Source organism: Chelon labrosus (assembly GCF_963514085.1).
Source record: "Chelon labrosus genome assembly, chromosome: 22".
Taxonomy (NCBI): Eukaryota; Metazoa; Chordata; class Actinopteri; order Mugiliformes; family Mugilidae; genus Chelon; species Chelon labrosus.
In genome coordinates this window covers 4372657-4400226 of record NC_140355.1, presented here as the reverse complement: position 1 = coordinate 4400226, position 27570 = coordinate 4372657, and the positions used below count along the sequence as shown (strand labels likewise).

The window sequence follows — 27570 nt, the reverse complement described above, 5'->3', positions numbered from 1 at the left end:
TTTCTGTCCATCACTGCATAAAGCCTGCCTAAATTATTTGATCGATCAGTTCCCAACGGAGCGACTCCAGACCAACTTTTCCCCATAAATATTTTGTGAGCAGAGAAGAGGAGGATTGGCTTTAACTCTACCAGAACATATTATTGACTTGATGTGCGATGAATCACACAAGTCATGTTTTAACAGATTTGCTGTTCAAAAATATCAGTGTGGACCAAAGTCTTCCTGTAAGATAAAAAGCATTTCTAAAGTCTCTCACTCGCACTGTAAACATTATATCTATTGAGATAAAACTTCAAACAGGAAAAACTACCACACAAACTGTCATCACTAGCAAACATTTCTAGTGCAGCGGAGAGATGAAAGGGGTAAATTAGAACCTCATTAACACCTTGTGAGTTAGCATTTGATCAGGAGGCTGTGTACAAAAGCATCTTGGTGGAGTTACAGCAGAAGCTATCAGTCAAAGCCTGAACACTGTTAAAATGCCATTCATCAAACTCAAGATGTGAAAAATGGCTGTCAGAAATTCTGCTGTGTGCTTGTTTGCTACATTGATGTAGGCACACTGCCTGCAAGCAGTGCGAATGTGCAGCTAGTCACAAGCCACGAGTACATACACGACTTATGAATCATTTATGTACCCCTGCACAAGTATGAAATGCAATATATGGTCTCATCTGCAACAACCACAGGAACACAGCTGAAAAGAACTTTTTTTTTCTGGCATCAGCTTGGCTGACAATAAGTGTTGTCATATAAACACATGGCCTAGACAAGCTGTTTCTCTCACCAGTGTCGTTCTTGAAGCATGTGGTGTGGAATTTGCCCATGTAAAACTCCACCCCGATAATGGCAAACATGACGATAGCGAAGAAGAGCAGCAAGCCAATCTGAAGCAGCGGAACCATGGCTTTCATTATAGACTTCAACACCACCTGGAGACCTGAGAGACAGAAAGAGATGAGGGAGAGGAGAGGAAAGAGAGGGTGAGCGGGGCTCTGTCTGTTCCTTGAAAACACCCGCACCGTTGAAAAGACAAAGTGAAAACTTCATGAAGCATCAAAGACTAATTTCCGTCATCTAATCTTAATCTGTTTAATTAAAAAGAGAAAATGTAATTTTCTTGTTACAATAGAGCTTTTTCCCAGCAGACATTCCTATCGGTCTCAGCAGGGAAAGCACAGGTGTATTAATGGAGGCTCAGTTCCATTAGGTGTCAGTGTAAACTATGACAGTGGACCAGCATGTACAAAAGAAAGACCTCCTTTATGTCCTTTTACACACTGACTATTGTGACAAGTCAAAACGTCTTTTGTGAAAACACCTGTTATTTCTATAGCTTTAATAGATTATTTGTTAGCATATTCCAAAGCAATTTTTTAACGACTCAATATTCAAAACTAAATTAGTGTAACAATAACATGGTAGCTTATTACAGTATATGTATTAATATACATCATATACATATTATATATCAAAACAGTCTCATATCACAGCTTAGAATGTGCAATAACATTTCTACAGTTTGTACAAGCCACTTTGTCTATACTACATAAATGCATCTCAATTTATTATTATTTTTTTTTAAATATATTTCAGTATATTATATGGATTCATTACACACCGAGTGATGCAGTTCAAGCGTTTATTTATTTTCATTTTGATGATTATGGCTTGAAACTAATCAAAAACCTAAGTTCAGTATCTTCAGTACTGTAGACTCATAGTGTCACACTCCAACCAAAACTCCTGCAAAGGTTACCTGAGCCTTTTAATGGTCTCTCAGTCTGATTCAGTTCTGCTGACTTGACAGTTGTCTGGAAGACAATCATTGACACCCTCACAAGGAAGTTAAGCCACAAAAGGTCATTGCTAAAGAAGCTGGCTGTTCAGAGCGCTGTATGCAAGTAAATTAATGGAAAGTTGAGTGGAAGGGAAAGATGCATAAGCAACAAGAATAACCACAGCTTTGAGAGCATTGTGAAGTAAAATCACTTTGGGCTGTGGCTGGAGTCAATGTTTCATGAGCCACCACAGACAGACGTATCCAGGACATGGTCTACAACTGTCACATTCCTTGTGCCAAGCCACTCCTGAACCAGAGACCACATCAGAAGTATCTTACCTTGGCTAACGAGAAAAGGTATTCTTTTCACATGAAAGTAAATTTTGCATTTCATTCAGGAAATCAAGGTCCCAGAGTCTGGAGGAAGAGAGGAGAAGCACAGAATCCAAGTTGCTTGAGATCCAGTGTGAAGTTTCCACAGTCAGTGATGATTTGGGGAGCCACGTCATCTGCTGGTGTTAGTCAATTCTGTTTTATCAAGTCCAAAGTCAGCACAGCCATCTACCAGGAGATTTTAGATCACTTCTAGCTTCCCTCTGCTGACAGGCTTTATAGAGATGCTGATTTCTTTTTCCAGCAGGACTTGGGACCTGCCCACACTGCCAAAAGTACCAATACCTTGTTTAATGACTATGGTATCACTGTGCTGGATTGACCAGCAATCTCACATGACCTAAAGCCCTTAGAGAATCTATGAGGACTTGTCAATAGGAAGATGAGCGACATTGGACCCAACAATGCATACAAGCTGAAGGCCGCTATGAAAGCACCTCAGCAATGCCACGGGCTGGCCGCCTCCATGCCACGCCGCACTGATGCAGTAATTTGTGTAAAAGGAGTATCGAAGTATTGCGTGCATATACCGTACATGTACATGGACACTTTTCAGTAATTTACTGAATACTGAATTTTGGGTTTTCATTACCTGTAAGCCATAATCATCAAAATTAAAAGAATGCTTGAAATATATCTCTCTGTGTGTAATGAATCTATATAATACTGAGATGCACCTGTATTCTCTCCATGTTCAGGCATTGAAAGAGTTACTTACTGGGGATTCCTGAGACGAGTTTCAGGGGTCTCAGCACTCTCACTGCTCGCAGTGTCCTCAGGTCAAAGTCTGAACCCACCGTGGCCAAGATTCTGTATACAAACAAACATTAACATGCAATTAATATATTTAAAATGATTCTAATACACTGTGGAGCAATATTCTTGTTGTACTACTGAAAAGCACACTGTAGGACTGAAACAAAACTGTACTGAATAATCGATTTATTATAATTTACAATAGATTACAGCAGACTTGTCCCAATAGGGAAAACACATGTGTACTCAGTTAGTACGGCTCAGTTCCATCAAGTGTCCCAGTGAGTCATAGCAGTGAAAAAGGATGCACAAAAGCAGGTCCTCCCCTAAGTGGAATGCAGCCATCATTAATACACATGTTCTTTCTCGACTGTGACAAATCAAAATGTCTGCTTTAAAACAGGATTGTCAACTGACTAACCGCAGTTTTCAAGGAACTCAAGGAACATCAATGCCTTGGGGTATTTCATTGATTTTTACAAGTGAACCATACTGTTTGTCATTTTATGCGAGTCTGATCAAATCAATCATTTGACTTTTATTGTGTTTAGCTGTCAAAAAACAAGCAATTATTTATATATATATATAAAATACATATTCCTAATATAAACATTTACAGAAAAAATAGAAAATGCACTAGTACAAATAAATCTCTTGCTTTCAACCACAGTCCTACACACTCACACAACATATAGGCTAGCAACATACGTGCCTCAGTGCGTCATGGACTGCTTACGTATATCTGCTTTTATCTACAAGTGGTTCTTGACTGTGCATATATGTGTGCGTCTGGGCTACTGAGCCACAGCTGGCAGCCCTCATTAAAGGCTGTACACAGAGGGGGAGACTTAAGTGTTCCACTGAAACACACACATAAAAAAAAAAAAAAAAAAAACACATGCTGCAGGCTAAGTGGGGGGTGGGGGGTGAAAAAAGGAACATCAAAATAAGAATTACTGTAAAGAAATAGAGGTAAGTGAACCCTGACAAGGAAATAAATTATTTTCTGTCACATGTTCTATTGTGAGGCATTCCTTCATGGGCTTAAGCAAAAATAGTCTGTAGCAATTTTAAGCGTTGACAAAAGACTGAAACATATCGTCCTTTAGTTTCACGCTTGACTTAATTCTGCTGTCATTATGTCAAACTTGGTCTGTGGGCAAGGTCACTATACAAACACAATGTCTTTTAATATCACCTTGTTACAATGTCAGTTTTTTTTTTACTGTTGCTGTCAAATCTGACCAACAATAGAGGTGAGAAAATGATGGCTTGAGGGGAACCCACTTCATAATCAGACGGAAGTGCCATGAGGTTTTCCCTTCACTATTTAATTAGCAGAAAAAATTACGGGAAGTGTTCAGAGGTCTGGAACCAGCATGGTAGCTTCCACTGAGGAGGCCGGGGTCGTGTCCTCACTAATGTCTTCTGGGAATTCGGAGATTCTACATTTCCATGTATATAACACAGAGCACAGCAGGGTTTGAAGGGGGATCGTGGGGGCAGGTTAAATCCTTTCTTGGCATTTATGTAGAGTGATAAAACCATTATTTGTGGTACTTTGATCGATGCCCGTTTGGCTTGCTCTAGCCTCAATACATTGATTTAATATTGTTAGAATTCAGACTTAAATAGAATTATTTTAACAGCAAATATAAACTCAAGGTAAAATATAATAAATGTATATACTAGTTCTCCCACTGTGATTATATTCTGGTGCAGCATAGGAGGGACCCATTAATGCAACACATGATCAAAACAGATCTGGTGGTCAAATGATCTTTGTGTCAGAGTAGTTGTCCGCTCCGGAGAGATGAACAGATGTTATGAATTCTGGAGGACTGTGAAGTGATTTAAAGCTAACCAATCAGGTTTTAGTTAGTATTTAGTATTTTTAGGCTTACTAACTACCCCAACACACACTCACACACTCAAGCAGGTGTGCAAAGAAACGTGTTTTTGCTTGTATACAGGCAAAAACAACCAAAACATTGCACAAGCCACTTTCAGCTAAGATGGAGCATAAAATATTGCAGTAGAGGTAGTGTGGTAGTAGCAGTAGTAGCAGTAGAAAGTAGTTATTGTATGTGTGTTTTCTGCATGTATATGTAGCCCAGTGGGGCTAGGGGCCTGTTCAGACCTTGCATTAACATCTGATCTGGGCTATCAGATCACAAGTGACCAGCTTTAGATTCGTGTGTTCAGACCCGGCATTAACACAGTATATCACAACTCTTTTCATTAACATATTGTGGAAGTAACAATAAATACAACTTGAATCTTGAATCTTTTTCTCTGCTGACAGAGGGTCATGGTCATCATGTCCTGGTCCAGACAGGGTAGGGTAATAAATATACAGTAAATAGCAACATTACAGTCTTCTGTAGTTTTCCATATGGATTCATTACCTTTGTGTCCACATAAACAGTAGTTTGACTGGGCAATAAACACAAAGGCACTGTACAAAAAAAGTCAGAGCTACCTGTATTTTCTCAGGAGAGTCAGATCTTTCAGTGTTTTCCAAACATGGTCCAGATGTTTTATAAGTCAGTGGTGGCCAAAGTCATCTTTTATGCTATGGTGCACTGAGGCAGCAGGGAGAGGGCAGACGATGCCAATAGGATCAATAAGCTCATCCTGATTTCTGAAGTGTGAGTGTTGGGTTGCCGAGGATACTACTCAGTATTATGGACAATGCCTTTCATCATCTGCACACCACACTGCTGTCATATCAGAGCACCTTTGGCTCTAAACTGACACCAGTGACGTGCCCTGAAGAACACCACGGGAGGTCATTTCTATGAGGGGCTATCAAACTATAGCCTTCAGGAGAAAGGAGAGTTGAAACATTAAACCCAAAGAACAATAAAAGTAGGATCATGTAGAATACCACAACTTAACTGCAGTATTTGTTTCTGAATATAAGCTTTAATATTACACTAATTACTTTTGATCACTTTCAATATGAACATGGTTGTCAATAACAATGTTACCTACTACTGTTTTATCTTAGCTTACTTATAACTTATTTTACTTTTACTGCTATTCTGCAAAGTACATACACTGATCAGGCATAACATTATGACCACTGACAGGAGAAGTAAACAACAATGACCATCTTATGACAGAAGGCCCATGTCCATTCTCTGATGAGTCACAACTATTTTGGAGGCACAAGGGAGACCTACACAATATTAGAAAGGTGGTCATAATGTTATGTCTGATCGGTGTAGATGATGGATGTATGGCTTCTTAACCAGTTGTAGTTGGTATTTTTTTCCTCTTAAGCTGTTGTAAATGTTTTTGAGAAACATCTGGCCCACATATTTCCTATGGAATGAAAAAAGTTCTTCTCATCTTATCGTTTATGAAAATTACCATAATTTAATTGCCTCCTTCAAAGATTTTACTGCATTTTGATGTGTCCCGTCCAACTCTGAAATGAAACCTTCCACTTTGCCTTGTTCATTGGTATAACATATTTGAATAAAAATGATATTCTTCATTAAATCCCACATGAGTCTGTTTTATAAGCTTCTCAGTTAAGTACTGTCAGGAGTCCCAGAGCAGGCAAGAAATCCTCAAGGGAGCAGTAGCTTTTATGTTGAACGTAGAATACACTTGTGACTGACTGAAAGGAATTCTTCACATACTGTATGTGCACACACACACATTCATATAAAGTAGAAAACAAGAAAGGTCGCTTATTGCTCCCTGGTTACCAGTTGGCATGGTAACCAACAAAGCACATCTGCACTTTATGGTATTATCATTATGGGAGAAATCTGTCTGCTGGGATGAAAGTGGCCCATTGTAATAATAATAGATATATTGTTTTATTTGATATATTCCATAGACAAGCTTTGAGGCTAATCAAATTCTTTGACAGTGATGTATCTGAAAATGCCCCTTTTTATAATTTCCTCATTACTTTTCCAGATGTAATTCTTAATTTATCATTCTACACATCATTTTTCTGATCTACACTGGAAGCTCACTTTTTTTATTTTTAATCTTCGAGAAGAGCGAGATCAGAGCTGAGGGATCACGTAAAGATGACACAATGATGAGGACAGCAAAGAAGTGTGTAGATATAAAAAAAATAAAAAAAAAATAAAAAATATCTTTACACCGTACTATAGTAATACCACCATGCATGCACATGTATAAATGGATTTTCACTTAATTTAATTCTTCTCAGATAAGTTTCAGTGGAGAATAAAATTAACATTCAAAAATTCAAACTCAGTCCCATTCTCAGTAGAAGACTGTGGGAGACTGCAGTCTAGGCATTAAGGATTTCTAAAACGAAGACTGCTCCAGATGTGTGTGTGTGTGTGTGTTTAAAGTTGGTAAAAACTTTGGATGTGCAGATCTCTGAACAGCTTTTGGACAAACATCTTTGAAGCTATTTCTTATATACGTGGTGTCAGTGTAGACCCTAATCCATTAATCGCAATCTTTGGAACGACACCCTCAGGTGAAAATTTTACTACTTTACAGTCCAATGCCATAGCTTTCTTAACACTGATGGCACGGAGGCTAATTCTTATGCAATGGAAGTCGGTAAGACCTCCCTCATTCAAACACTGGGTTAAGGAGGTGCTCTCTATGATTCCACTGGAGAAGCTGAAGTATAGTCGCAGCAGACGCAAGGATAGATTTATTCAAACCTGGACTCCCTTCATAGAGTTTGTTGAGAACTTATCTTTCATTTGATTTCTCTCTACCATATTAACCTTTACGCATTTGATTTTGATTTTGATTTTATTTGGATCCCCATTAGCTGATGCAGAAAACATCAGCTACTCTTCTTGGGGTCCACACACAACATATAACAGACAAGAAATCAACATACAAACAAGAAATCATATGAAATGACCAGCTGGATCTGTGCGTTTGATTGAAGGTGTCCCTACCATGTATTTATTTATTTTTTTTTGGCCTTGGGGTGGGTGGGTAGGGTTGATTTGTTGTTGTATGTTCACTGTTTTGTAACCTTAAAAATGAATATAAATAAAGTTCTTAAAAAAAAAAAAAAAAAGTTGGTAAAAACATTAGAAACATAAGTGATTTTCCTTTCTTACAATGTCAGGACAGTATTGATGTTTCAGTTGGATGCACTTAAAATCCAGATGACCAGAATGTATTCTCATAGCTTTGGCATGAACATGGCACAGAATATTTCACAAGAAACTGAGCAATCACTATTCAACAACCAGAAATGGAAACACTACACAGCACCTTCACCAAGTTCAACCCAACCACAGACCAAATAAATTGCCCCCGTAATCCACAAAAAGCAGACCAAGCTCTGAGGTGCACTATGTGATGGAGAAAGTGAGACAAATTCACAAATTAGGACACTTGTGCCTTTGCCTGACTAATTAACTGAGCATGCATTCATACCTTCCTCAGCTCTCTTGCACGATGTTGGAAAGAAGGCAAGCGGGGCTGAAAGCAGGTATTTTTTAACACTCCAACTTGGACATGCAAGTATAACATAGATAATAGATAGATAATTTAACTTAAGTGCTCTGTTTTTTTCTCTCCCTACTACTTGATACGAATGAGCATCCAACTCAAACAACCTCGTTTGATCTCTGTTTTTTAATATAAAATAACCCTTTCCTTAACAAATTAATTGGTTAATGTTACAAACAATATTTTCAAATCTTCTCATTCAGAAGTCATTTTGTGTCAGCTCCAACTACACATCATATGAGAAGCCCAGGTGGAGCAGCGTTCCTGGTTTAAACCATTTTTTCATTGTGACAAAAGAGGCGAGACCAGGAAATACACTTAACTACATTTAAATGAAGAAAGATCCTAGGAGATATTAACAGCAGCTGGTAACAAATCTAGGAGCACATCCAACTCCTATGCTACAAAGTTTCCTGTGCCTTGAATCATATCCCAGAAGTTTCATTGTCTTTCTCGTGCAAACGTTCTAAACCATTGCAATTCAATAGAGCTACTAAATTTATTCCACTGTTGGTGCTATTGGTAACGTGTGATCACCGCAAACATGGAAACTCCTCACAACGACCATCTGACATATGTCCACCTTCCTAATATTGTGTAGGTCTCCCTTGTGCCTCTAAAACAGTTGTGACTCATCAGAGAATGGACATGGTCCTTCTGAGGGTGTCCTGTGGTGTCTGGCAACAGAATGTTGTTAGTGGGGGCCTTTGGGTCCTATGGGTTGAGGGGAGGGTCCTCTGTGGATCATCATACAGATACTTGATCAGTTTGGGATCTAGTGAATTTGGAGGCCAGGTCAACACCTTGTGCTATTTTTCATGTTTTTTGAGTCATTCGTAAACTGTTTTTGTGTGTGTGTCTGTGTCAGGCTGCATCCTGATGGACATGGCTGCTGCCATCAAGGAGTGTCATTGCTATGGGGTGGGGGTGTCTGGTCTGGTCTCGGTGGGTGGTACGTGTCCAAAAGTTTCCCAGCAGAACATTGCATTGTCACAAGATGGCCAGTGTTATTTACTTCTCCTGTCAGTGCTTTTAATGTTGTGGCTGATCTGTGTACATGTTACCCAATCAAATACTGAATCTAGTAGAAACATCCTGAATTTAGCTTTTAAAATCCCTGTGTACCTTATACATCTTTACCTGTTTTCAGTTAAAACACAAAGATAAACCCTCTTCTATGTATTATTTACTACAAGAACTAACAGTCTATTTAGAATTAGCCACAGCGACCTGAAGGAACAGAATGAATGAATGACCATATAAAAACATGAATCACCCTCTGTGCTGTTTTTATCAATAACTCACTTTGCACTGTTAAATGCGTCTGTGTGCATTCACATTTGCAGTGAAAGGATGAGCTGATGACTGTGTGGACAGACGGTCAGGGAGGAAGCATCCTGAAGAAGAAGCTATGAGTTTAATATCCCTTTATCATCACCACAATATATCCACGTGGGTGCCAGACACTGGCACAGGAAATACGGACGGTGATGCTATCACCTGTCACTCGTTCACACATACACACCACTTCCTGTTGTATGTAAAACCATTTAGCGTATTTTCTGCAGCATTTTGGCAAAGAACAGGTGGGCACTATTGGGATTACATTCATCATATGGATCGTATATAGCCTATTTTTTTCGATCCCTAGACAGCCAGTTAGCTAGACATCAAGACATACAGTACATATGAAACAGAATGGGTCAGGAATGTCTGAATGCACTGGCCAAGCTTTCCATGGGGAGGGACCTAGTCAGGTCCATGTCTGATTTCAGTGAGAGGGTAATTGATCATCATTGTGCTGCTCTGAAAAGGAGATGAGAAAAGGTTCAGTATAGGTGAGTAATCCAAATAGTGAGTAATGTGACTGCGCTTCATGCAGGCCATAATTATTGCAGCAGTGCAGTAGTAAATAATTTAAATCAAATCAGCATTATTTGCCGTGTGTGTACTGTATGTACACATGAACAAGGAGTTTGTTCTCTGCATTTAACCCATCTATGCTGGGTTAAGATACCTCAGCCATGGACATAGAGGGGATCATACCAGTGACCACACGGCCCCAAAGCTGCTTCTCTAACTAGACCACAGCTTCACTGCACATTATCAACCTCTTTGTTCTGGTTTTGCTGCACCTAATATGACATGTGGGAGATGAACTGAATCAGATGTAGAGAGGAGTCAGTTCATGTTTTATTCAAACTAAAATAGCTGCCTCTTAATCCAAACCTGCTCAACTAATAAATGGCAGCCGTCTAGTTGTTACTGGTGGTATTGCTGCCTGAGCTGAACAGCAAAAAGCAACGTGACAAGCTGGTTAATTTTCCTATGGAATGGAGTGGGTCCTCTTAGCAATTACTGCAGTATAGTCCAAGTAATTTGGCAGAAACTCGTGTGGGAACTAATGAGGACCCACATGCATTAAAAAACTGTTGTATTTTATTTTTTGAACCACATCTTAAATGTATTAAGCACAATGTGGTCAGCTCAACATAGAGATAATACAAACAATGGCATTCATTAAAAACTGAAACAATGCCACATTTTGCTTGGAAATGAAAGTACCTGAAGCAACTGGTAGTTTACAATGAACTGCACTTTTTGATCCAGCACCATGGACAGTTCCCTAGGCCTGCCTAGAACTTCACCCTCCCATGCTTGCTGAGGATGGTCTTTGCATGAAATAACCAAAGCTTGCAAGTATTATATTTGTTTAGAAAGTAGGCTGACCCATTTTTAATTGAAACATGCTAAGGCCGCCAGTGCAAAAACTGGTCATTAATGAACTCATATTTTTACAAAAAGTGATGCATAAAAACAACTTTAGTTCTATACTAGGACCAATCTTTAAGAGCGACCACATATTTTTTAAATCACAAAATGTTATTCCTTTAAAGAATGAGATGTATGAGGGTACAAAAAGAAAAAAAAATGAAATGAACAACAGACAGGTGGAATCGGACAGAAGGATATAGCTGAGAACAAGAGGAAAATGGAAAACGCAGCGCTCTTGAGAGGCAGAGTGATGTAGTTTAATTACTGCGACCCTGCCCAGCTGGGGGCCGGGGGCTGTGATTGAGTTTTTCACACATCCCAGTAAGAGGAGACGGGGGCTCTCTGAGGACAGACAAGAGAACATGGTGCTGACAACCTGACTGAATAACTGCTGCCTGTCTGCGTGATCATTACCAGCTGGTCACGCACTGTCTGCCTCACCGTCTGTCTCTCTGCTGAGTTGTCTGTCTCACATTTGAATCGAACCGACCAGTGAATCTTTTAATATAACACCTGCCTGTCTCAGGCAGGCTCACAAACTCAAACTCGTTCCTCGATCATTTTTGGGGAAATGTCTAGAGGTAAAACAGTTGTCAGTATAAGCAGACACCAGTGTGAGTCAGAGCTACTCCAAGAGCCTTTTTGACTGAGGGAAATAACAAGAACATATTTCATATAAACATATCAGATGTCAGGACCTTCTAACAGAGTTTAGGACAAAAACAAACAGCACAAGCAGCACATGAGGGAAGCTTGATTTCAAATCACCATTTGCTGCTTGCTGTTCCAATCTGACAAACATTAAGTTTATTTGCCAATTCTTGAAGACCGTTTGTCTACACAAATATCTGACTCTACTGGAGTACAACTGTCATTGACCTCCTAATACTTCCAAGTAGTTTCAATAAAAGTCTTGTAAGATAATCATGTCAATAGTTTCCATGACCAGTCAGTGTGAAGATGTTGCAACACATCTATACCACTGTAACTACCTGTTTAAATTTATGTTGCGAAGAGACCTTATTTTTAAGGCACCTCTATTTAATTTGCACAAAATATACAGTAGTATATTACTGTAGGTTAACTGGTGATTCTAAATTGGCCGTAGGTGTGCATGTCTGTCTCTCTGTGTTAGTCCTGAAATAGACTGGCGACCTGTCCAGGGTGTACCACACCTCTCGCCCAATGACAGCGAAATGACAGGTTACAGAAAATGAATGAATGAACGAATGAATGTCAGTGTGTCATTGTCGGGAGTTCAGTGCTAACACTGTATCCTAAAATGATCTCTGGTGTATCTGTTCTATTTCATTACACGAGTACATGGATGTGTAGGCACACACACAACGCATGATGATGAAATTAACCTCATCATTAGACACAGGCCATTTCTTGCCAATTAAACCTCATTTCTACCGTCTCATCTAATAGGAAACGAGCCAACCAATCATGAAACGGATTTCAGTGTGTCATATCCTGTTTGTGAACAAAAATGGACTGTGTGTATGTGTGTGTTTGTATGCATGTGTGTGCATAGTGGTAGGCCGTATTGCCATGACGTTATACGATGTGAGTGGACAGCTGCGACAGTGAGGAGAGCAAGCATTTCCCACAATGCACACGAGGACAGACGGGGGTACTCATGAACTCATCGTGGCTGCCAGAACCACTCGCCATCAAATTTGGTTGCCGTGGTTCTAAATTAGTGATGCATGCATGTGCAAACATGCCCGCACACACACAAACACACACACACAGACACACACACTCACGTGTACACATGCAGGTTTCCTCTAGATTAGACTCATGAACAAGAAAAAAGACAAAAGGCACTAACTGGCTGAAATGCTTAGGTTAGGATGTAACAGCAGATCACATTATAAGTGCAGGTCATACCTTACCTGTCTTTGTCTAAGCAGCAAATATCATAAAAAAAAAAAAAAAAAACAATAGATACAGTTTCATCAATATGATTTTTAGAAAAGTGCATATTATTTGTTGAGGCTGAACTCAAACTTTCCACTGGTTCAAACTACAGAATAAATAGGCCAATGGGCAGAGAATTACATGAAAAATAATGATACTTTATTAGTTGCTCAACAGGAGCCAGCTGGCAGAAACGTAGATGTACATACCCTGCTTTCTTATGGCGTACTTAATGAAAACCAAGCAGGTCTTATCGCACCACATCAGACTAGGCAAATGCTGTTGAGGATGAATTGGACACCTGCACAGCAGGTTCTGAAAACATCTCCTAGAGTTGTTTAGTAACTGGATATAAAAACTGTAAATACTAAAAAAGAGTGAGTCTGCCTGTGTTACAGTAAGAACACTCTCTGGTCAAAAGCCAACTAAGCACACGCACAAAAAATGTTGGTTTAAAAAAAAAATAAAAAAAAGCAATATCAGGATACTTTTAAAGGAAATCTCCTGCCTCTACAAACACAAACTATTCCCTCTACTCCTGCTCACCTCTTCTTCCCCTCCTACATCTGAATGTTAATCAAACCCCAGTAATTAAGCCCAAGTTGTGAAAACAGAAAACACAGGTTATTCCTCAGTGTCACGACTACATTACTTAAAGTGAAATCACAGCAGGTTTTTTTTCACACCTATAGTAGGAGGCTGAAGTGAGTAATGACTAAAGAGGAAGAGAATATGGGAGTGAGAACGAGGAGGGAATGAGAGAAACGAATGTGGCAGAAGTGTGCACAGAGAAATGGGGGGGTTGGTTAGGTTTCCCTTTGGCTCAGCTATATCTCTCTAGGGTAAGCCCATTGTTAAATCTAATCACTACAGTCACTTAATAGCCACCTAACCAGAGCATCACCTGATGATTAATGACCACAGAAAACACCGCAAAGCTTCCTTTTACATTCTTAATATTTCTCAAATGTCCCTCTCAAAATTAACATAAATTGTTCCCCAAACTATTGCTACATATTATTCTATGTATTTCCTAAAAACTACACATACTGACAAATATGATATGATAATGATAACAAGAATACATTTGAGACAACAGAACATGACCAAAGTGCAAACTGCACAGTCAAAGAGACAGAGATAACACTGAAGCTTGATTTACGGTCACGCTGTGGTTGCTGTAGTCTGAGGCGTAACCTAACGTGCACGTCCCCAGATAACTACGCGTCACCGAGATAAAGACAGGAACAGCTGTGATTGGTTCAAAAGACATTACCTTTTCACAAGTCTCAGCGGGCGGACAAGCACAGAAAGTTCTCCCTTGTTCTGCCTCCTACACACCATCTACTCAGATGTCTTCTCCATTTTCAGTGTTGCAGTGATTCAGTGAAAGTTATTGTTGATCTGCATTTATTAACTTCTAACATGAGCTGCTCACTCTCAGTTCATATTGCGTGAAGCACAGAGTGAAACTCAACACAGCTGACTAGCTGTCGACTAGTGTTTTAGCCGTGTGAATATAGAAAAATGCTGACACACCAGCGCAGCTTGGATCCACTCAGTTACTGATGCCACACAGAACAGAAACCGCTGGGACCCTACTGGACCAGATCACTAAATAAGTGGACCCATGAAAACTTCCTTCAGACACCATCTATAGACTAGCTATCCAGCTTCCAGAAAAGAATTTAAGGGACAGGTTTTCACAGAATCACATTTTAAGGCTAAACGTTTCAGTGTGACGGGTAACAGTTAAGGCAGTTAGCTAAAGCTGTAATGATAGTGTTTCTGATCTTTTCCAGTGTTGGGTTATTTTTTTCTTTGCTCCTTTAATGTGGTCACCACTGCCTCAGCCAGCCATCGCAGCCACTGGACTGAGCTTCATTCCTCAGCAAAACCTAGAAGTGATGTCGTGGTTTGTCCATCCATGCTTACGATAAGGGATGTTTATGCCAGATTTGCAGCAAACAATTTACACAACGTTTGAAGAGCAAGTCCAATGTTCACTTTCCTTCAACTCTGATTGTGTCTACAAACGCATTAGGCAAATATGAGGCTATTTAGCTGCTATATACTCCACAATGTTCACCATCACATCAGTAGTAGTGTCTGTCAAACACTACGGTTTGAAAGCAACAGGAGTGAACCAGAACAGTAAAGTTACACGACAAATAGCTACACAATCAGCTGAATCTCACTATAATGCTCCTCAAAGTCATAGGGAGCTCCTGGGTCAGGTGATCTCTCTCTGTATGTTCATCTCTACAAACTTTCCTTAGAAATTATTATTTCATACAATGTTAGAATAGAAATACTGGCTATACATCTCTTTAAGTAAACTCAAACATACAGATAGAGTTCTTAATTCTGTTGATAGACACAATTAGCCCATAATGCAACACAACAGTACATAACAGTAACTGCCGACAGAAAACAAGAAATAAATTGTTAAATACACATTGAAAACCTCGTTTCCCCTTCATGCTGTTGCATTACAAAGTCACAATTTACCGTCTGTCATCATGTCTTGTGCCAGATATACAGTAGTATTAGTGTGGAACTGGGACACAGCTTTAATCCCATTTTACTTTGGTGTCTACTTAAGGGGATCAGAGCGCGTTTGGAAAACTCAAAATATAGTCCAGGTGTTCCAATAAAAGCACTGCAGATCTGATAACCCATCATCACACATGGATGCAAACAGGAAGCGGACACACAGCTCACAGGCAGCAGAGAGCTCGGATATTTGTCAAACATGTCAAAAACGGCCCATCAATGGGGCATGGAGATTTTGCACCGATTTTAAAAATGGAACTCAACCACAAGTGAGACAACGGATTTATATTTACCAAAAAATAAGTGACAAGCCTGGCAGTTTTATTCTGGTGTAAATTACTACTGTGTCACACCCTATGCCTCCAAGTCTGGAGGCTCCTTTTCTTTTTTTCCCACCTTTCAGTTTATTTTGCTTAATTAACAGTATATGGACCTTCGAGACATCGCAATAATGAAAAAGAAGCTCTCTATCATGCTCAGTGCCTTTTAAAAGAATAAACACCTGTTGAATCCCCATATCCTGTTGGTTGTGCTTCTGGGTTCAGTGGTTAGCCTCCATCCCGACACTACTTTAACATATTACTTTATTATAAACATTATCAGTAGTACTAGTAGTGTAACGGGTGTCTAGTATGTACTTCAATTATCCACTGAGTAATATAGCTGTGGTTAGAGGACACTTTCCCCCAAGGAGACATCCTAACAAGATATTCAGTGATTTATGTTTGGGAATGCAATCAACCCAAGCCATCTCTGATGAATCTTTTCTGGAAAGCTGCATGGACAGGACATTATGGCACACGTTCAAAGAACTGTCATATAAATCTTGACTCAAAGTGCATCAATGGGGTTGCAGCCTGGAGAGGCACTGATGAAACTGGACTTCCATTAAAAACTATTTTTCTGTCTGACTCTCTTCAGTTTGTACAGTGTAAGTGCAGTCTCAGTGTTTTCCACAAAATTTCACGAGACCCTGGTGTTTTTTTTTTGTTTGTTTGTTTGTTTTTTTTGAGGAGAGGAAGGGAGCGATGCTTTTGGGAGCAATAGGAAAAACAAATAAGTTATGAGACCATGGCGAAATAAATTAGACCCTGGCGGGCCGCCATAGGATTAACATTGTATGGAGACCCTGCGGTATGTCCCAAATAGTCTAAGAAGAACTTTATGTTTACAAAAAATAATAAAGAACTACTGAGAGATAAACACAAACATCATATTAATAAATATAATATAAAGTCAGACAGTACAGATATTCCTGTAGACCAGTAAGAAATCATCTATTTTGGCTTCTCACAAAAGGAAAAGTACTGGTGTATTTATGACGGCTCCATTCCAAATAAATAAAGTCTTGCTCTTGTGCATGCTGATTCACTGTCTTGGATTTCTGAACCATAACACTTTCCCTACAGTGACAGGTCAAAATGTCTGCCGTGAACATGTTCTATATAATGCTGTCTCCTTACTTTTCCAGTTGCAACTTTAGACAAACACAAAACTTGGCTTAAAGTTTGGAAAGTCTATTATTTTATTCCTCAAGGTCTGGCAGTGTCAAGTATCATAACATACATCAATATAAAACTATGTGTTAATGCTGCATCATCCCATCAAACAGAAGACATTTAAATTGCTGTGCGTTTAAGTATATTTAGCAGCACAGTGTGAGTCTGGCTGACTTAAAGGCTGGTAAACCAGATTGTATTGACTGCAATATAGTTGGACCTTTTTTCTTTTCATTCGTTTCTCTACTTAATTTATTTTTCATCACTTCCTGTCCCCTCCGGTTACAGAGGCGGGCTTGAAGACAGTTTCATCATTACAGTAATCATCATCTGTCTCAGTGAAATATCACTGACTGAGATGCTTTTAACTTCCCACACTGAAACAGAATCAGCTTAAATGCTCAAAATACAATTGTTGGGTCAGTTTTAAACATTTAATCACCTTGGTGTGAACAAAGCGACCATTTATTTCCATGTCACAGATTTTTGTGCTGCTCTATGTGAAAAGAAAGCCTGTCGACATGCTAACAGCCAGGCTGTCATTCACAGAAGTGCAATCAATGGGGAGAGATGTCTTTCTCGGAAGAAAAACTCCCTAATGTGCAGGCGCCACTTGCTGAATTTGGATCAGTGTCAGACTCTGTCAGAAACAGATTCTCTCATTCTTCATAAACATACACTACATGACAGAACCAGTAGTGCATTTGATTTCTAAAACTAGATAAAACCATGATCCTAGTTATATAAATCTTTTCTAATCACGTTTCCCATTTACCTCAATGATGAATTATGAATATTTTTGCTCATTAGTCATGCAGCCAGCAAAGTGAGCCACAACCAATTATGCCATATTAATGTTTGGGCAGAACAGCTGTGTGCAAAAGTACGTAAATATATATTCAAAAACATACTTTTTTAAATGAATGCAGGTACTAACAGCCATGTGTAAATTGTGATGAAGATGCGAGGACTGCATTATCAGTGAGAGAGATCACTCTGATTGGCTGTTCATCTAGTGAACCAGAGCATGAGAAGAGAAATGGAAGTGTTGAAAGGAAACAGAATGAGGACGTTCAAAGGGCACAACGGAAGGATCCTGACAGGTTTCATTTTCGTCTCCTCCGAACATTCAAATGCACAAATAATTTCACAACAGCATGATTTCTTTGCAGAAGGCATGTGCTGGGTGGTTGTTGGCTGTAACCTTTGAGGTGTGTTTAACTGAAACGTTTTTGTCAGACACAAGCATTATAGTGCCACGTCAGAATCTGATTGAAAATCTGCACGGTATCCCTACATTCATTAATCAGCCACAGTTCAACTTTAAGCTGAACTAAGACACAGTTTCTGAAGAGTAGCTCTAGAAAGAGAAAGAAAGCAATCACCAAGGCTAAAATGCTGAAGGAGTCTGATCATGAATACAGAGCAGCACTGAGTGCAACATCACATTGCATTACATGCTACATTAGTAGTGTTATATTAGCCTAAATGAATTAGAAATATGCATGAAAAGATAGTTTGCTGCATATTAAATTACTGACAAAAACGACAACAGAGTCAGAGCTGACCAGCGTGGCCCTGCCCATATCTCCAATATGTTTACACTTAAAGCCTAAAGCACAAAAGTTGACAAAGTATCGTAACGTAGACAAGTTAGCAATGCTTTTTAAGATAAGTCATGTTGTGTGATGTGAAAACTGCTGTTTCCAAAGTTCACATTCAACCTTCTGATAACAGGCATGTCAGTTAATTTGAAGTTGACTTAAACACTTATTGAAAATTGAAGTCTAAAACCTAGCAATCTCTGTTAAATTGGACAAGCTGTGAAAACTCACCCTGCTGCTGAAAACTATGAATTAACGCTGGAAGACCATTGATGCCTATCCCTTTATGAAAGTCCAATGAGAATTTGATCTGAAGACAGTATATCAACCACCAATCAACCAGGAGAAAGTAGCCCTACTTAACAGGGAGTAGATACATGTACACTGTTGTCTCTGCATGTATGGGGAGTACAGTAGTGCTGTGTTCCAAATATCTGGCCCTTTTGCAACACTAATTTGACAAAGTTTCTGAGGAGTAGAAAAATCTCATTACAATCACTGAGGCTCAAATGTTGAAAGCTTCTGATCATGAATACAGAGGACGACAACGGTATTTAGTGCAAACAACAAAGAAATGTGATTCTAAATACATTAATCTATTCTTTTATCCAAAGATATGGGAACATGAGAGAAACACAGATGGTCTGATTGTGTTTGATGTCAGCTAAACCAAAGTTACTGCTTAAAAACAAACATGGTGGACACAAGAGAGTGTAGTGTTTCACACAGAATCTCAGATTCCTTTTTAATAAACCTGCATCACTGAGATCAAAGTTCCTCTACAGTCACAATGAATCAACACCGATGAGTTTTGTTTGTAGCTATTTATTATTGAAACCCAAACTGTCTTTTTATTATTAATGCTCTGCTAAATACACTGCATAGGAAGCTCTCTTTAAACTAGATGAAACATTTTAGTTGAAACTAAAGTTCTGATAATTCTCCCAATAAAATAATCATAATAATGCAGCACAAAATACATTTCTAATTGTTAGATGAGCATATTATTCCTAGTCTTTAATATATCAGTCAAATATGTGGCTGGAGCCAATAGACTCAGACATTGTTAGCTTTGCTGAGAATAAATAGTCAAAACTGTATACAGTCTATAGACAAAACAGGGGGAAACAGCTAGCCTTTGGAAAAACACTAAGAGACTAGCTGTTAACATATACAGCAAACTATTTGGGTACTTCATGTCTTTCTAGAATCAAATGAAGAGGAATAACTTTTTCCAGTCACTGTACACTGCTGAAGTCACTGAATCTGAAGAAGCAGCCAGGCACATGATCTTCTAATGTTTACTGTTTACTCAAGCTCTGATTTAAACAAGATGTTAAATTAATGACATGTTGATGTATCCTATTCATTTGCAACCCTATCTTATCTTGCATATGAACATGCTCCATGTCAGCTGGCATCATCTGATAGTAGAGTATATTTTAAACACCATCTAACCTTTACCTTATCTTTTAAAGAATCTTAATCAAAACAAGAACACCAGATACATTACAGGCTGCTATTTGTTTGGGAAGGAACCCCTTCAAATATATTTTTTTCTCAACATGAAATGATTAGTGAAATGATGGATAGACAGGCCACACCCATAATCAGATTTTCATTAGTATTAAAAGAGCAAGGTTAGGTAAGGCTAGGTTGAACATCAGTCATGGTCTTTTTCAATATGACTTCCATTATAAAACTATAGTAGCTCTGTTTTCTCACAAAAGGCTTTTGCAGCTCTGACAGAACCGAAGAGCAAAAGGTATAAATAGTACAAAAAGGTTTTCTTGAACTGTAAACGTGCCAGTAAAATGAGAGCCCACTCCCCCAAAACAAGGTGAAACCAGGGCAACTAGATTTGAGTTTCACAATATATGTCAAGTTAGAAAACCCTCTAATAGGGGTGGTGGACTGAAATATAATCTGCCGCCAATTTACAACACAGTCTCAACATCCATCTCCAAAGGTTTCGCCTTCGTTCACACCTTGAGTCTGGAGTCTCTGGCCAATAATGGGTTGTTAGAGTACCATTCATCAGGGAAGGAAAACAAAGATACACAGTCACGAAGGTCTCAGATAATAATGTTTCCCAGTAACCAGATGTTGGACGGATTTGGTCTAAATAGGATCTGAGAAAAGAGAGTTAAGTAGAGTGAAGCTAAATAAAATCTGCTAAGCAGCAAGCACTCAGGGTTCTTATGTGTGACAGAGAATCTAATCTACGCTAATCAGTTTACTTTCTGTTGACAAATTTAATTTTAAGCAAACGTAATGATTGGTGCATTGTGGCTAAGTGCAGAAAAGTAATGGCAAAATGGTAAAACAATGGTTTCATGGTTCGTGTTCAACAAGGGGTGCTGTATACCAGCCTATAATAGTGCTACAATAATTACTACTACAAAAACTAGAAACAGGAGAAGTGCAGGCGTTACTAACACTAACACTCCATGCTGGAGAGAAATCACCTCCTCAAAGAAATACACTACATTTAATCACCCAGGCCTAGTCTGCTCCTCCACACTATTTGCACTGCCTCCACTTTATTTGCATCAGTTTAATCAGTCAGACCTAGTTGTGTCAGATTAAACAGCTGTTAACTGTTACTTACAGTAACGCCACTCAACAAACCAGCAAAGTGGTTCTTAGGTGCAGGACATGAACAGGACACTGAGAAAACTAGACACATCCCGTTCCTCTTCTACCTGTGTCTTATCGGTTTCCATGCTTACAGACTTCTGATTCCATGTCTGACTTCCTTCAGGATGTTTATTTTCACAAGGATCTATTACCCACTGCCAGAAGAAAGGGACCAAATTTGTTTGTCATTTTCGGTCTCATGTAGAAAATCGTTTTAGAGCATGTTATTGTGAGGTGTTATTAAGCCGTGCCACTAAAGGATGAAAGTATAATTTCATCATCAAAACATGCCTTTGTACAGCATCTCTGCTCAGCACGCCTAAGCACTGCAGCACATATGCAGCCCTTTATTGCTTAAATTGAACCTCACAAGTGAGATTTAAAAAAAAAAAATCACTGAATTATTGACTTCATAAAGGCTGGCTCATTGCTCTGGGTCTGCTGCACATCACGCATTAACATTCATATCTCAACGGTAGTATATCATTATTTTCCCAATCTACCTGTGGGTATGACAGGTAAAGACATGAATTAATAAAAATCTGAATTACTTTCAGTCTTAAATCTGTACTGTCTTAATGAGAGACCATATGAGAGCAATTTGGGATTGATTTTTGACTGTGCGCTGGCACTACATGTCTCCATGGAGGATAAACACAGACAGCACATCTGTTTTGTTTCCTCCATGGAGACATGTAATGCCATCAGACATTCAAAAATCAATTACAAATGCACCCATGACAATGCACATGATCTGTGATGAAACATCTGTAAAACTGCAGTAGAAAAGATGAAGTATTGATTTCCCACACACCAAATATAAACGTTTTTATAAAAATATAAACGCATCTAATAAAAGAAGATATTATAAAATCACAGGCTAACGTGAGATCAGCTTCTATCTAACATCACGCTGGAAGTAGTATGGCCTCTAATGATGTCAGTTTGTGGTTCACCACAGTCCCCCCTGAAATATCTCAGCAGCTGCTGTGTTGATTGCCAAGACATATTATAAATATATTCATAGCCCCCACGTGATGAATCCAAATAATGGCAGTGGCTCAGGTAGTAGACAAGTTGTCCCCTAACTACAAGGTTGGCGGTTCAATCCTTGACCAACTGAGGGCTGGCATAAGTGTCCTGCTCAAAATACTTAACCACGAAGTTGGTCTCAATGGCAGACGAGCACCTGGTATGCCAGTGTCCACAATGGGTGTGTGTGAATGGATGAATGAGAAACACTGCAAAGCGCTTTGGGTACCACTGAGGTTTAGTGCCAGCAGCAAGTCAAGATTTCACTTATCCAATTCAATATTTACTTAGCAAGGTGGGTGGATTTGTGAGATCACACAACAGATTTAAAGCTCTGTGTCTGTGGCTGATCCAAACAGGGCTAGACCAATCAGGAGGAACTGCTCATGTTTTAGGTGTGGTGACTCCAAAGAGTACCATTATGCACAAATCTTACTAAGATCAATGGCAAGAGTTGTCTACAGACATGGGAACAACATAGCTAGGTACACTGACTGTAACAGACAAATGGATCTTCCAAGGCAGAAAGCAATTACACACATCTAGAAAAGCAAAGTAGTAGAAACAGAATGAAATTCTCCTTTTACATACACAGAATAAACTTATGGATACGGGCAAAAGGTAATCGATGCTGTAAATGAACCTGAATCACCTTGTCTATATAAGGCCATTACCGAGAGTTATTAACTTCCCAGTAATCAGCCTTCAACTCATTAGCAACGAGAAGATAAATCAGCACAGTGACTGTTGCATAATGAAGGCCTTATCACAGGGACTCCAGTGATGGGGGCAGTGGAAGCTAAAATTGATACTTCTGTACTGAGGACTGAAAAAAATATTTAGCAAAATCAGTTGAGTTCTAGTTGAATGTTAAATAGGCAGCACAAGATGAATGGCATACTGTACACTCAAGATAACACCCTCTTGACTGATCTGTGAAAAACATCAGATGCGGTGGGGGGTCGAGCACATACAAACTATGAGGCCTTTCAGGCATATGATTTTATTTTATTTTTTTGCCACTGCTGAAGTGACATTTATGGAAATTTTGCAATTTAAACTTGACCACTGCATTTGAAGGAATATTTTAATCTATTTATTTATCCATTCAATTCATCAAGTCGTGCAATATTTTCACTCTCTCACTCCCTTTCCTGATGCCAGAACTGGGTAACATGGATATTGCCACGAGATCATGTATTCCAAAACATTTATTTATAAGCTTAAATATTTAATAGAAAATCGATGCAAAATTCCATAGCATAAAGTGCTGTCTATATCAAAATAAAGACACTGTATGGACTTAGTCACAAGCTGTGCACTGAACTGACTCATCTATGGCGGCAGTAAGCCACTCTCGACCCTCTCGATCCTAACTCTCTCTGTTTCGCAAACTGTCTCAGTGTAGACTCAGTGCAGATTCCAACTGTAGCCTCACAAGGCAAGACAATAGCTCATAAGCCTGGGTTGTTTGTCACACCGTTTGAGTGAGCCTGGGAGTTTCCCTCCATATCAGTAGCTACTTTAGTCTCATTCTCAGATTTATTATTTCTAGGATTTTGTTTGACAATCCTGTCAAATACAATATGCTGCCCTGAACCCTTTCTATTTTCCTTTCACTGGGCTGGGGGTAGTTTTTATGCTAGTGTTTGGCGACACTCTGAAAAGCCATTAGAACCAGGGTCATCACATAGACGAGACATGTTGTCATCTCTATTGTCATGTGTGCACTGAAGGTGAAAGTCCATTTCTGATTTTATTGTTGTTTGCAGTTTTCTTCACACTGCAGCACTTAAAGTTTTTTTATGATCTGCAATGTAAAAAATAAATAAAAATAACACAACAACAAAGTGCCTGCTGTAATATCTGAAACTTTGTTCCAGATAATCATCTTACACATTCATGCACATAGGTGAGTGTGAGTTTATCAGCCTGTAGTCACAGCTGTAAGTTACAGCTTCTAATAATATATTATTGTTGCAAACTACTACTACTCATGAAAGAAAGATGTGGGCACGACCTGCCAAGTGCTGATTCTAACCTTGTAATTGATGGGATGTGTATTTACATTTACATTCTTATTCCACCATACATCTGATGACCAAGCCAACTGAGAGGCATGTGATCATTTTGGAAATGTGAAAACATGTTGGTAGTTAACTGCTGACACAAAGTCCAGTTAAGAGCTTAGACTCTGGACAGTAGGAAATTCTGATTGAAAAATTATAGATTACACTTTGACTAAAATACTGTATTAGATTGTGTTTACGATCATGAGAATGTAGAAGTAGGTACTACTGGCATCAGAAAGGTTCTGGATTAAGGGACTGATAAATAAAGAGGAAAATGAGCAGGTTATGTTTGTGAGAGACCTGGGAAGTTCACATCTGTGAGCTCAACTCACAAAAGCCAGGACAGCCACAGCAGCAACACACAACATACATAGTTACTGCTGCATGTCAATGTTTTCTGGACACGCTGACTGCAGACCTTTCATGATTAATTACATTCAATAGCCCTCTATTATTTACACACCAGCAGCAGCACTGTAGCAATACATCATCCATCTGCAGATAGCTGTGAGCACTTTGTGCCATAAAAGGAGGACGGAGGAGTTGTGGAAGATGACATGTACACATGATCAGAAGCACATAAGAACATTACCCACACGTGCACAAAAACAACTTGTCAGTGACTGCATCCTGTCTCTTTTTGCCAAGCCCTTCCTCCCTCCCCCTTTACACTCTTGATGTCTTGCTATTATGTTGGTGAACTGGAGCTGAAGAGAAAGCGGGAAGCCTTGGTACAGAGCTGAGCTGCTAATGCAGAGCCGCTACACTAACACATCGTGTGCATAGTCAGAGAGAACTGCTACAAGACAGTGAAAGATAGACGGCACTGACACTTTGTTCAACACATACTCTGATCCCCTTCAGTGGTCTCACAAATAAGATGACAACAAAAGCAAATACAAACACAGCACAGCTAGTTCAATAGTTCAAGCCCATTCTCAGCTCCACACATCAGCTCACTCTCAACACTCATGTCTTTCGAACATCAATCATCATTAGCAATTTGATTGTCTGATATATTTAATATGAAAGAGAAGACGGAGGGCAGCTATAGGAATGTATGAGAGTGACAAGTGCTAAAGTGCAACGTTGAATAAGAACCCTCGTCTCCAAAGTATTTTGGTTTGGTTTCAAACTCAAGCAGCCTAGCCCCATGAAGTCAAATGACAGCCTGTGTGGGAACAAGGCAGGTGACTGTGGAAAGTGAGTCGAGTTTACTAGTATACAAGTTCACCATTTTAACTTCTTGCTGGTAATCAGCGAGGCCTTATTGGACATATTTGATATAGTAGGATTTGTATATAACTGCCTGTTGGAGCTGAAGGCCTTATACTTGTCTCCACAAGAGGCTCTGCAGCTCTCATTTTTCATCAAATAACAATGACAATGTAAAATGATGCTTTTAGTAACTTTTGCAAATTTATTAAAAATCAAAAACTGAAATCTTTTATTTAAAAAAAGACTGTTAATTCAATATTGTGTAGACACCCCTTGGTAGACACGACGGCTTTGGGCCTACTTAGAGAAGGTTGTAGGACAAAAGATCCTGTCAAGCTTTGTGCAGCTGCGAGACCCATGTCTCCCAGTATGAAGTATGCCACTTCAGTTTGCCACAGCTGGACGCTGGTTAAGTCCAAGATGTATCTTAAAAGTTCACAAAAAACAAATCAATAAAAAACAACTGGACACATCATCTGACCACAATTCTGTAAATTAAAGATTTCAGTTGTGATTTTTGATATATTTTTTTCCACTTATGAGCTATGAGTCTAGACTGATGCAAAATTTTTAAACTGTATTCATTTAAAATAAATTCTGTAACACAGCAGTGTTCATGGAGCCTGAAGCTCAATTTAAACACATTATTTGAAGTATCATACTCCATACTGCGAAGTCAATTAGCCTTAGTAGTAGTCTAGTGACGGGAGTGGCTGGTTTAGATGCACAACTGACAAAGTCAAAGCTGAGAAAAGAACAATATTTTTAAACCGAGACGGGATATGAGTTCATAAGAATGAGTCAAATCAATCAGCTGGACCTGTTTACAGACTGCCTCTGTGGCCGAGAGCCAATGTGAGCGTTTGTTTCAGTCTGTTTGCCAGGCTGTCCGTCACGCTGTTTGAAAACACACAATAATAAAGTATGATGCATGAATATGATTCTTGGTTGAGTTGCACTGCAAAATGATATATCATCATTATGAAAAAAAGCTTATTTTTACATAATAAAGGAGTCAAGCAATATGTACTAGCTTCATGGTCGCACTGTGTTGTGATTTACAGCTCATTGGTGTACATCAGATTGTTTCTCAGAATGAATCACAAGATTTACAGGAAAGCATTACAACGTTCCCCACTTGTGTGTGTTTGTTATGTACTAGTGTCACCCCCCTAAACACTGATCATTGAGGAAATGGAGATAAGGCACGAGAAGGAAGTATGGAGGTAAGAGGCTTCACAGTTCATTTGGATTTTATCCACATACTACAACCAGGGGGCAACCAGGAGGCATTACTTTTACTTCTGTGAGTGAAAAGATGGATGAAACAGAAATATGAGGCATAAGGCTGGTGTACACTGGCGATAACAGAGTAAGGTAAAGGGTCTATAGAAGGGTTCCAAATAGTTGAAGGGGGGGTCTGTACTCTACACAATAACGATGAAGTTGAATCTAATCTAATCTAATAAATGGAACACACTTTCAGACTAGACTAGAACAGACTTCAGTTTCTTCTTAAAGGACTTCTTGGTGTAGGCCTACTCGCATGAATAATGATGGACATAGAAGAAAAGATCTAACCCTGGCTACATTCTCACCTCTGTACATTTGCATCTCTTTGTGAAGCTGCCTGAATACTGTACTTCAAAATTCACATTGATCTGGATCAAGATTCAGATGAAACAATTATTAAAAGAAGCTTGCTAAAACACCACTGTGTCAACTATAACGTGCATGTGTCTACTCAATATACAAAAGTAACAAATGGTCACAAAACTTCAAACTCAATCCATTTTGTAAATGAATACAATACAGACTCAACCTTT

General features: G+C 39.1%; 1 protein-coding gene across 1 annotated transcript in view; it reads right to left on the bottom strand.

Moving 5' to 3' along the window:
- cacna1bb (calcium channel, voltage-dependent, N type, alpha 1B subunit, b) overlaps positions 1–27570 on the bottom strand; it is a gene marked incomplete at its 5' end in the record, with an annotated part of 163039 nt that overhangs the window by 102629 nt on the left and 32840 nt on the right. The window contains 2 exons of the mRNA XM_084572016.1: positions 794–946; positions 2901–2992. Of these exons, the coding sequence (XP_084428142.1) occupies positions 794–946; positions 2901–2992 (245 nt within the window). The remainder of the gene's footprint in view (positions 1–793; positions 947–2900; positions 2993–27570) is intronic.